The 12444-nt window shown below is 41.1% G+C and overlaps 1 protein-coding gene across 6 annotated transcripts in view; it reads left to right on the top strand.

Moving 5' to 3' along the window:
* Positions 1–9101, top strand: part of zanl (zonadhesin, like) — a 54522-nt gene extending 45421 nt beyond the window's left edge. For all 6 annotated transcript variants that reach the window (XM_038303173.1, XM_038303178.1, XM_038303175.1 and 3 more), the window contains 12 exons: positions 1449–1593; positions 1669–1916; positions 2002–2131; positions 2221–2419; positions 4380–4541; positions 4618–4748; positions 4820–5022; positions 5120–5255; positions 7155–7301; positions 7419–7518; positions 8258–8301; positions 8881–9101. In XM_038303173.1, the coding sequence (XP_038159101.1) occupies positions 1449–1593; positions 1669–1916; positions 2002–2131; positions 2221–2419; positions 4380–4541; positions 4618–4748; positions 4820–5022; positions 5120–5255; positions 7155–7301; positions 7419–7518; positions 8258–8301; positions 8881–8936 (1701 nt within the window). In that variant the 3' untranslated portion in view covers positions 8937–9101. The remainder of the gene's footprint in view (positions 1–1448; positions 1594–1668; positions 1917–2001; positions 2132–2220; positions 2420–4379; positions 4542–4617; positions 4749–4819; positions 5023–5119; positions 5256–7154; positions 7302–7418; positions 7519–8257; positions 8302–8880) is intronic.
* Positions 9102–12444: the final 3343 nt, after the last annotated feature.

Genomic DNA, 12444 nt, shown 5'->3' with positions numbered 1-12444 from the left:
AAATAATATGTGTTTGGCTCTAAAGGATAATTGCTAACTAAAACAGCTAAAATTGTTTTTTTTAGCTGAAAAAATACTTTGGAAACTAGAATAAAGATTTTAACCTATAAAAAAAAAAATCTTTGTGTTTGGCTCCAAAGGAAATATGTAGCAATAATATGGAGCTAAGTTGGAGCCAAAAGGCTTTTTTTCTTTAGTTTTTTTAAAACTGAAAAAAAAAAAAAACTTTTGAAATTAAAATACAGATTTGAATCTAAAAATAATAAAAGAAAATTAAGTTTGTGTTTGGCTCCCAAGGAAAATATTTAGCATTAATATGGAGCTAACTTTGAGCCAAAAGGCTGTATTAAAAACAGTTTGTTTTTTTTACTGAAAAAAAAAAACTTTTTGAAATTAAATTAAGATTTTCATCTAAAAAAAAAAAAAATAAAAAAATAAAAGTTTATGTTTGGCTCCAAAGGAAAATATGTAGCAATAATATGGAGCTAACCTGGAGCCAAAAGGCTTTTTTTTCTTTGTTTTTTTAAAACTGAAAAAAAAATTTGGAAATTAAAATACAGATTTGAATCTAAAAATAATAAAAGAAAATTAAGTTTGTGTTTGGCTCCTAAGGACAATATTTAGCATTAATATGGAGCTAACTTGGAGCCAAAAGGCTGTATGAAAAACAGTTTGTTTTTTTTTACTGGAAAAAAAAAAGACTTTTGAAACTAAATTAAGATTTTAATCTAAAAAAATAAAATAAAAATAAATAAGTTTGTGTTTGGCTCCAAAGGAAAATATGTAGCAATAATATGGAGCTAACTTGGAGCCATTAAGCCTGTTTTAAAAACATACAAAATTCATACAGATTTGAATCAAAAAAAATAAAAAAATGTTTTTGACCAGTAAAGCTTTTATTTTTGTAGTTATATTTCTTTCGTTTTAACATGAATGCCCCTGAGCATGGGGTGTGGATAAAGAAAAAAAAAAAGGAATATTTTTAAAACATTTCTACAAACAGCAGTTAAAAAAAAAGATGCTTGAAATTAGAGAATTAATTTAAACTTTGATTTGTCTTAAATTCTGAAATAAAAGAACAAAACAAATGTAAATATTTTACCAAATAACTGATTCATTTGTGGTCTGGATTCTAAAAATGGCGGCACTTTCTTGTCATTTAAAGTTTCACGCATTATTTTCCCCTTTAATAGTTATAATTTTGCTTTTAGTTATTAACATTTTAAATAGTTTAACAAACATTCTGAGACTTTTACTAAAGAACAAACTCGGCCATTTCTTTGTTGCTAAAAAGAACAGAAGAGATTATTTTATGAGCTTAAACTGCTTTGTTTGAATATTAATTTATCGTTGAGAAAGTAAGAGATAAAAGATTGATCGTTCTGTGTTGCGGTCGCCTGGATGTGCGAGATGTTGTTGTGATTGAATCCGTGTTTCCTGGTGTGCAGGTGGAAGACACGTGGCTGACGGATAATTGTGAGAAGTCCTGCACGTGTAACCGCGGTGGAAGCATCATCTGCAAGGACCACAGCTGCAACTCCAACTCGGTGTGTTCCCTGGACAAGTACGGAGACCGCTACTGCCAACCTGCCAGTGAGTCCCACGACACTCGAACGCATCGCACAGATCAAAGCCCTGTCTAACCGCCAACCTTTGCACGGTTCCCAGAGTTCGACAGGTGCACCATCTCCGGAGACCCTCACCACAGAACGTTCGACGGCTTCGCCCATCACTTCCAGGGTCCGTACACCTACGTCCTGACGCAGGGCCACAATCTGCAGGGCTCCCAGACCCCCCTGTTGGTGAGGGGGAAGAACCTCAGGCGAGGCAACAACAAGAAAGTGTCATTCCTGGACGAGATGTATGTGGACGTCTATGGCGTCAACGTTCGTTTCCAGCAGAAGAAAGTAGTCCTGGTCAGTGTTGGAACTAACTGCAGCAATATTTGGGGTGTTTTAATGTACAGAAAACAGATTATCTTTGATTTGAATTCCCCTTCAGGTGAACGGAGAGCGCCTCACGCCTCCTCTTAGTCCCGTCGGCGGTTTAACCATCACCATGAACTCCAAGCAGGTCCAGCTCTCCACAGACTTTGGCCTTACCGTCCGCTTCGACGGCAAAAACCGTGGAGGTAAAGTATCTCCAAACCGAGGCCTCCTTCCAGCTGGTTTCTAAACGTCTTCTGCTTCACGGCTTCCGTTTTCCTCTTGGTTCCTCCAGATATTATACTCCCCAGCACCTATAGGAACTCTGTCAGGGGACTGTGCGGGAACTACGACGGCATCTCCAAGAACGAGTACATGAAGCCCGATGGGACAGTGGTGAAGAACCTGAACGACTTCGGAGAGAGCTGGAAAACCGACGACCGCCCGGCTGGACTGAGGACCTCTGATGTTCACGCTACTGTTCACGTCCACAGGTACGACGGAAGCTAGTCTACGTCAGTGATTGGTTTTGTTTTTCTTTTCTCATCTAAACAAGTCCCACACATTAAAGACGTAGGAAAATATTTAAATCTCAAATCATTCTGGCTTAAACATCTATATAAATGTTCTCTTTATCAGACCATATTGTCCCAAAATTGGGAAAATTTATATTTTTAAAAAATCCTGTCTTAAAATCTGTGTGCCCGACTTTACAGGAGTGAATAAAGTGAATGTGATTGGTCGATTATCAAGGGGGCGGGATGGTTGTGGCTGAAGGTTCGCAAGAAGAAAACGGACTTTGGTCACATTATGACCGGCTAGTTCTGGGGATTTACATGCTTTTTTAAAATATTTATATATATTTTTTTTTATTAAGATGATTTTAGCCCCCATAGAAATGAATGGAGAATTTCCAGCCTTTTTTTCACCTTCAATCACTTTAATGAATTTAAAGTCGCAGGGAAGCGGCTGTTCCAACCGTTGCTTTTCCGAATTCTCCCAGTGGTGCCCGACTTTACACGAGTGAATAAAGTGAATGTGATTGGTCGATTATCAAGGGGGCGGGATTGTTGTGGCAGAAGGTTCACAAGCAAGTTTGGTTGTAGCCGGTTTGTGGGAAGCATCTTGCTAACCAGTTAGCATCTTAGTGCTAGCAGGTTCCCAATGGGAAATTCCATTGGGAAACTACTAGCACTAAGTTGCTAACCAGTTAGCAACTTAGTGCTAGCAGGTTCGAGGAGAGTTTAGTGTCGGAGGTCGTGGATGAGTCTCCTCCGTCATCCATTTTTTATTTAGAGGAGGAAAGCGGGGACGAAGATGTTGTGGAAGAGGACGCCAGGGCGGCAGAAGCTTGGTTTGGTGTAGAAGGCTTCCAGCCGTACATGTTTGAGCCCTTGCCTCGCAACGCTGCCAGTTCTGTTAGCTCTACGCCTGCTGAAGACACAGACGTCCATCCCCGTGAACACTGGGACGCAACTCAGTGGGAAAGGAAAGGATTCTGATTTCAACCGTTGCGTATATTAGCTGCGACATATGAATCACAATGCTATGACCGAAAACATTTGATTGACAGATGACCGTTGATATATGATTGGCCGAATTTAGGTGTTCAGGCTGACGTAGAACTAACTGGCCTGCAGAAGATAACAAAAAAAAAAACACGGATTTGAAGACAGGATCTTTCTTAAAAATACATTTTCCTAACTTTTGGGACAATATGGTCTGATAAAGAGAACATTTATATACATGTTTAAGCCGGAATGAATTAACATTTAAATATAAATTCCCTATGACTTTAAGTTCTGTAGGGAGTTAAGATTGGGGATGACAGAAAGCAGATGCCTTTCGTCTCTAGACCAGGATGAAGGGAGGATCATGAGAGATAAGAATGAGTTCAATCAGCCTACTTCAATCAGTGAACGGCAGACCTGTTCTGACTGTTTATCTGGCTAAAATTTATGTCCTTGATGAATTCAAGTGTTTTTTTTCTTGGGAAAAACCAAATGTTTGTGTGTGAGAAAGTTCTTTATGTGGGGGTGGGATAGTTCCAAGAGAGAGTGTGTTTATATTGGGAGTTTGTGTATAAATATATGAACTGAGCCTTATTTTCCTACGATTTTAACCACAAATGTTTCCTATTTAGCTACAGTGTCTCAACTGAAATACAAAATATGATGAAGAGAATTTACATTTAAAGATATTAAAACTTAAAAAACCAAATACATTGCTTGTTAATGCTGTTTACTTGGTTAATTTCTTTTCCAAATCTTTATTTTCCAGCCAGTAGACCGGTCTGACACTGTTCTGGGCGTCAAAACCTTGTAAATTTGGGAACCTCTGGTCTAGATCACTCTCTCTACTCAAAGCAGTGCGAACATTTCGCACTGAGCGTCCAGCGGCCGCCTTGTTTCGGTCATATTCACTCAGATGCGTCTACTTCCTGTTTGTCTCCAGGCGAGAGGTGGAGGAAGATCCAGAAACAGGATTTGAGACGTCCGACTGCTCCAAATCTGAGCTCAATGACTACAACAGCGTAACAAAGTGTGGAGCGCTGTCCGACCCTAAGGGGCCGTTCGCCGCCTGCCATGACATACTGCCGCCTCAGACCTACCAGGAGTGAGTGATTCCCTCCGGCGTTGTGTGAGAAACCATTGAGAGGTTTTCTCTTGAGCTTGTGTCGTTTGTCCTGTAGTGATTGCGTGTTTGACCTGTGCGCGGAGGACGGCAGCGAGGAGCTGCGCTGCGGCAGCTACGACGCGTACGCCTCGGCGTGTCAGGAGGCCGGGGTTAAACTGGGAGCCTGGAGGAAGCAGCTGGACTGCGGTACGGTGCACAAACCCTCCCACACGGCCAGGGAAGGTAAACACACCTGACTCTCTGTGTTTGTCTTGTAGTCCTACTTTGTGGAGCCAACAGCACCTACTCCTCCTGCATGACCGCATGCCCGCCGTCCTGCGCCGACTTGGCAGCCCCCTCTGAGTGCGACATCACTTCATGCGTGGAAGGCTGCCAGTGTGCCGCCGGTTTCGTCCTGAGCGAGGGAACCTGCGTGCCGTATCCAGAGTGCGGCTGCACCTTCCTCAACAGATACTACCCTGTGAGTGCTCCTCGCTGACCGCGCCCAACCTGGTCTATCCGTCTTTGTGCCTCTGTGGAAAAAAACGCATTTCCTCGTCCTTCTCTCCATCATCCAGCTCAACGAGAAGTTTGTCACCGAAGACTGCTCCCAGTCCTGCGAATGCACGAAAACCGGTACGGTGTGCCAACCCAAGAGCTGCCAGAAGGATCAAGTCTGCGTCATCTATGACCTCAGAAGGGACTGCTTCAAATGTACGTATCGCAGGAGGAGACGAGATAAAACGACCGACCGAAAGCTGCGACAACACTTCATTTAACTGCAACTGTTCGCAGGGGAAGCCCACATTAAGCCGGTGGTACACTGTACGATTTTTAAGCATTCTCGGGCCGATTCTCCAGTCGTGCGAGAATTTTCCGATCAGGCCGACTTTCAGCCTGATGGTGCGCGGTAGGGGCGTAAATCACACCCATCATGGAGATTCGATTCAGTATCGATTTCCTGACCCAACGATTCGATTATTTTCGTTTTTTAAGAATACACAAGATACAATTCGATTTTTTATTTTTTTTACACCTTACAGGCTAAACAAAGTTTCAAGTTTGAAATAAATCAATGAAAGCTGTAATATCATTATGCATTTTTTTTAGAACAACAGCAAATAACAGAAGTAGAAAAGTTGCATCCAAAAATACTGCAGAAAATCAGTGCAATGACTGCAAAGCAATACCTCGGCTATAGATGGCCCCGCCCCCTCCACAGACGCTCCGCTGCACCTCTCCCAGATTGTAGCTGACCGTAGACAGCGCCGCAGACAGGAGGCCGGCTTGTTTTGTTTTTATGACCGAAATTGCGGAAAACAACTCGTGAAGTTTGACCCGCTAGAAGAGCGAGGTGCGCGAGAACGCTGGGACCCTTTTTCCACCTGGATCTCCGCTCTTTTTGGCCCTCATGTCCCTCCGTCGTCGGACTAAACTCGCCCCCACTTCCTCTCCGCCTCGGCCGTATCTAGACCCACAGCGTGTAGCACAGACCACGCTTCAATACTGAGCATAAATCTAAAATGTCTGCATCAAGCTCACTGCAACACACTGCTGTAAGAGTATAACCAGGAAGCGAGGTAGGAGGGCAAAATAGGTTTAGCGCCACCGCAGCACGGGAGGGAGAATTACGCCCAGGAGCAAATGGATAAAAATAGACCGGAGGAAAAAAAAAATGAATCGATTCTCTTGCGGACGTGTCGATGCATCGGATTGTCGGCTGTTCAATCGATGCATCGATACAAAACGATTATTATTTACACCCCTAGTACGTGGTGTAGCGGACAGGGGGTAACGAGGGGCGATCAGCCTCTAACGACCACCTCCCCATCAGGAATCATAAGGTCGGAAGAAAATCACACATGTTTGAAATTCAGTCGGACGTCGTTAGGTGGTCGTGGGCAAATTGCTCAGTGGGCAAACAAGGATTCTTCTTCTTCCTCTCAGAGGGAAACACAGAAACATGGCGGGGGGTTCAATGACAGACCGTAGTAGCCACGTTAGCTCAACCATGTCCTTGTCCAAATACGTCGTCTCCTTTTCTTTTTAGGGCTTTCAGCATAAAATTACCCAAATTTCCAAGGCAGCGCATTTCACTCTTGTGAGCTTCATGTTCCTTTTCTACTCGTTTCCCGATAGACGAGTCTGAGTAGCGCCATCTCACTGCGGAGCTGAGTCCCACCTACAGCGTGAGAACAAACATCGTGAGCTGGGAGCTTTTAAACTCTGTGGTTTCATCGTACAGAATGAGCTGTGGCTGCGTGCAACCATTGAAAAAATTGTACAGTGTACGGCCGACTTTACACGTTTGCACGTTAGCATCATTTTTTTTTCCTTTCCGCCGCTGTAAAAAATATGTCCTGAACAAAACCAGGTATTTAAATCAGTCTAGATATATACAACATAAACAAAACTGTCAGAAATTAATTCACAATGAATAATTAATGGAAGAACCACCATTTGTTTGTTCATTCTTTATGCTGAGCTATTTTCCTGGAGCTAGCTTAGCTTGACGTTGTCAGGAAGATGTTAAATGGTGTAAAATGGTGTCATGTCTGCCGCGATGAAGATCTTAGCTAGCCTCTGAAGCTTAGCTGTGTTTTTGTCCCGCAGCGAGTCCCTGTCTCAGTTCTCCCTGCATGAATGGAGGAACGTGTACGGAAAGCAGTAACGCTACATACTCGTGCACGTGTCCAGAAGGCTTTGAAGGAAAGTTCTGTGAAGTGGAGATTATTGAGCCCGCCCCTGGTGGAGGATTGGGTAAGAGCTTTATTCTGATCCAATGAATGAATGAAACCCTTAGCGGTTAGCTGTTTTCCTGCACTGCGACCGCAGGACATTTCTTCACTGACATGCATTTATGTTTTTTTTTTCCAGCCACCAAGTGGATAATCCTGATCGCAGTCTTGGTCCCATTGGCTGTCATGGCCATCGTCGTCGTCATCGCCGTTGTGTGTGTTTGCAAACGAAAAAACAAGTGAGTCCCCGCAGACTTGGAGTTTATATCCATAGTTTCACACCAAAGCCTGAAGTGACGCAAATCTGATTTTCTTTTTTTCCCATATGCGACCTGGATACGATCTTTTCATGACAGTCTGAACGAAACAGATCTGACTTTTTCCAGTGCGACCCGGGCCACTTGGATTTGTGATCCTGAATCCGATTTTTTTTTCAAATGTGATGTGCGTCTGAACGGCCAGGTCGCATTCATCCGACCTGAACGCCATTAGTAGCCGACGTAGGTCGCTATTCTGCGTCTAGCTACGCAGAAGCAGGAAGAAAACAACAACCATGGCGGACGATTATGCGGAAAGCAGTCTTTATATTTAACCATCTTGAAAAGATTTGAGTTTTTAAGGTTGGGAAAGATCGCAAGGTGAAGTCCAGCGCTAGCATCCATGTTTACTTGCGTAAACCCAGAACACGTTGGCTTGTGATGTCATTGCGTCCTCTACTGCGCCTGCGGGACACTTAAGCTGTAGGAAAGCAGTTCCCACAGGAGATCACCGCAATCGCATATATTTGGAAATGTGAACGGCAACACAAAAAAAATCGGATTTCACAAAAAATCGGAATTGAGCATCAAGGCCTAAGCAACATTGAACTTATGATGCTTGGAGAACAATTTTTTTTCCTTTACTGTCTCAGCTGTAAGATTGGACTTCTTTTGCACTCCATAAACAAAGTCTGACTCTAAGTCTCTTCTCTCTCCACAGGAAAGCGTTTTCTGATGACGGAAGTGTCAGCTTGACATCAACTGGTAAGAAAAATTACCACAATACTAAAAAAGCAAAATTATTAAACTTATTTTAACAAACTGGAGCTTTAAAAAGAAATTTATGGAGTGAATTTCGTCTCCTTATTGTTGCAGGCCAAAAAAAAAAAAGACTTGTGGATGAAAAATTTAAATCCAGAATTTGTTTTTTCAAATTTATTTCCAAATCCATTTTTAGATTTTTTTGTCGTTTATTATTTTGTAATTTATTTTTTCTGAATTTTTTTTTATATTTTTCACATTTTATTTTCAAAATTTTCTTCAATATTTTATCATTTGGATTTTTTTTTTTTTTTTTATTTCTCCTCACTTATCCAAAGGTGCGCTCTTTGTTGCTAACGTCAAATGGGGCGGAACAATTAACGATTTTGCAATAAAAATTTTATAAAATGCAGTTCTAAAAATCACAGGATCCGGATTATTGGTCCCATATTTTTTTTTTTTTGTAGTGAGAAAGGAGTAAATTAGGCTCACATGAGACGGAAAATGTTTATAAAAAAAAAAAAAAAGCTGTTTTAAAAGAAGAGTGAAAATAACACTGATCTCTGCTGTGTGTGTCTTCAGGCGTCCCATATGAAAACATGGATGACCAGAAAGAAGTCAAACTGACTCCGATGTAAAACAACCTGATTCCGACAGTTCTCTTCTTCATGTGTCACGGATCATTTTTAACTTATATTTTGGAACATTCCTATTTTTGTGAGATTCTGTTTTGTTGATTCAATTATTCTTTTTAAAATGCCTTTAATTTGTGAATAAAAATGCTGTTGTTGAAGCACATTCTACCTGCTGTCTGGTTATTGATCTTCTACGGCTCATCCATTGATATAGACGGAGGGGGGGGATTTACCATTAGCCAATACTAGGCAGTTCCTGGGGGCCCCATAAAACTCTGTTTCCATGTACGGTTAATACAACTATTCCTTATTTCTGCACATTAATTATGTTTTTGATAAAAATCCTTTGGCTAAAATGCCATCAGAATGTTTATAATATTAAGTGTGTCTCAGCCCCCCCCCTTCAGTGTCCACCATATTGGATCAGTCCATTTGCTGCACATGTTCAGAAAGGTCCAAACAGACAGCAGCAAACCATTTGAAAACAAACCATGCAAAGAGCAGTGTTGCCAACTTAGCGCTTTAGTCGCTATATTTAGCCACTTTTCAGACCCCTCTAGCACTTTGATTTCTAAAAAGCTCCTAGCGCCAAATCTAGAGACTTTTTTCTGCTACTGGAGACTTTGGAGACAACATCTAAAAGCAGCGAACTCTGCTCTCCAGAGCGAGTAGATTGGTAACCCCGCCTCCTGCTCTCCTCTATCTTGTCTGCTGTCATGATTCATGCAGCTATTATTTCATCCAAATGAAAAATGGAGAACAGATAAGCAGATCATGGCTTGTCTACAGTGAAAAGAAGGACTGGGTTATTTACTTTGGCCTTTTTGGAAACACAGGAAGGAGCAATCAGCTAAGTGAGCTTAGTGCTTGGAAAAAATCTTTCATTCCTTTAGAGACAGCATGAAAAGTCAGCTGAGTACAAAACATAGAGAGGAAAACAAGAAGAAAAGGGACAAGAAGAGAGGGACACAACCTAGAACAGATAATGGATGTCTATTCTATTAACATTTCTACATCTGGAGAATGGGGCTGTTTTATGTGTCGTCTTCTTAATTCTTTAGAGCAGGAATTATACCAAGATTGTAAAAAATATGTAAACATTTTGCCCTTAAGATAAAAAAACTTTATAATCTGTCAATCTGTTCTACCCAGAACTCCTCAGTTGGAAAAGTTTTAGTGTCACCTGGTTTGATTTCATAAAAAAATCTTTGAGGAACCTTTTCTATCTGATTATCAATCGAAAAAATAATCAACAGATTTGCAAAATAACTGTTAGCCCCAGCATAGACCTACAGCAGTAGATGTTTCTTACTGCCGTTTGCTTTTTGCAGTAAACATGACCCTATCATCTAAATGAGGGGGAGACACCCCCCCGATCAGATCTACCCACACTATGTTGACGCTCTGTAATAAGAACATCCAACCAAACACATGTGATGTGATGCGGCTGATAAGAGCGGTGTCCTGTTTCTGCAGAGAGCTTTAGTTCCTCACTCAGCCTCACGCCTCGTATTACTCAGCAGTCTGGCTTCATGCAGGCTAGACTTCCTCTGCACGTTGCGGGGATTTTTCTGCACCGCACCAAAGACGAAACGCTGTGTAACACCGAAAGAAGATCAGCTGTTCATGCGCAACAACTTCCTCTGTTTGACCACTGAAGCCACTGACTGTGTTCAGAGGAAAAAGCTGACAAACAGCAGCAGACGACATGTTTAGAGTCAGACAGGTTTGCTCTACTGTCAGGTTTAACGGTTTAATCTTGTTCAATCTGCATGTTTTCTAAGGAGGAACAAAAGCCTGGTTTTAGTTTAGAAAACATGCAAATAGAAACGGATGAACGGGTCCCCCCCTTTGGAATGGGGGTCGTTTGGCTTCTTTGTTAGCCTGCAATGCCCCATACCTGTCTATGTCTCTGAAAGGGTCCGCTGAATAAAGCCTCGAACTCTACGACAGTGTTAGGGCCAGGCTTTTTGTTTTAGAGAATTCAGTTCAAACATTAAGGGAATAAGGTCCTAATATTATCAGAATAAAGTTGTAATATAATGAGAATAAAGTCATCAAACATCAACCCGTTATGAGAATAAAGTTGTAATATTACGAGAATAAAGTCATCAAACATCAACCCGTTATGAGAATAAAGTTGTAATATTACGAGAATAAAGTAATAATAATTGAATAAAGTTGAAAACTAACGAGAACAACCTGTTTCATAAAGAAAGCTTGGAGCTCCGCCCAGCAGATGACGTCAGACCAGCTCCACCAATCAGCAGCCAGAGTCCACTTTGACATCCTGCCCAGTTTGATGCTGCTGCTAAAACATTTCCTGATTTGTCAAACCGATGCTAAAGTAGAACTTCACATGATGGTCCACATTCCTCATTCTAGGGAAGAAACGGCTTCTTGGAAGAGTTGTTATAAAATACAACTTGATTCTCGTCATTTTAGGACTTTATTCTACTGATGTTACAACTTTGTTCTCAAAATCCAACAAAAAAAATACTCCGTCGTACGAACTCAACGCTGATTCGTGACAATTTGAATTGAAGAAGCTTCCTGGATGGAAGAGAAAAGTCTTCAAACTTGGAAACAAAGTCCAGTGGATTGATTTTCACTTTTTTTGGAATAATTTCCACTTGGAATAAATCAAAGCAATTGTTTTTTTCTTATTCTAAATGTAAATGTTCCAGTGTCTCACTTACTTCCTCAATTCATGAAAAAATTTTAGATTTAAATTTTCCTGCAGAAGAGATTTTACCCATAATGGATGGCTGCTAGCTTAGCTTAGCTTAGCATCTGACCATGGATGAGAAACAGAAGCAGAAACATTGGGATGATCCACTGTGGAGGAAAGACGAAGCAGGTTTGAAGCAGATGAGAGAGAAAAGCTTTATAAAGCTCATTACAACAAGCTTAATATGAAAACGTTCAGTTTGAGTCCCGTTATACATTAAAGGCTGCAAAGACATCTTAAAAGTTCTAGTAAAAAAACAGAACGGACAGCTTTTAATAGCATGAACACAGAGGCTGGGGGGGGGGGGCAAAAATGGCGTGACAATAATTAGTGTCACGGCAGTTAAAAGTGATCTTTTTTAAAGGCCAAATGAATTTTCCTCTTAAGAACAAAGAGGTCCTGATTATATGGAGATAAATTAGTTCCAACATTATTAGAAGAAAAGGTTTTATAATACAAACAGCTTAAAAAGATTAGTTTAAAGTATTAAATTTTCTTAAAATTAGAAATTTATATGTTTTTGGAAGACTGAGTTTCATAAACTAGATTTCTTTTTTAATCCCGTTTTACAAATTTCTCTCTAGATTTACCCATCTGAGTAGGAACCAATAGGAATGAGTCTGCTCTGCTTCATGCTAGCAACAGCATTCCTATTGGTCCAGACGGAGAACTCAGAAGTGCAGAGTGTTTGGAAAGAATCCGATCCGTAAAATTCGGGCTACGTTCACGCGGAAGCCTGAAGTGACAAAAATACGAATTTTTTCCCCATATGCGACCTGG

This window comes from Cyprinodon tularosa, unplaced genomic scaffold, assembly GCF_016077235.1.
Source record: "Cyprinodon tularosa strain WSP-4 unplaced genomic scaffold, ASM1607723v1 ctg507, whole genome shotgun sequence".
Taxonomy (NCBI): Eukaryota; Metazoa; Chordata; class Actinopteri; order Cyprinodontiformes; family Cyprinodontidae; genus Cyprinodon; species Cyprinodon tularosa.
The sequence above is the reverse complement of the archived record's forward strand: the minus strand, read 5'-3'. Positions and strand labels throughout refer to the sequence as shown.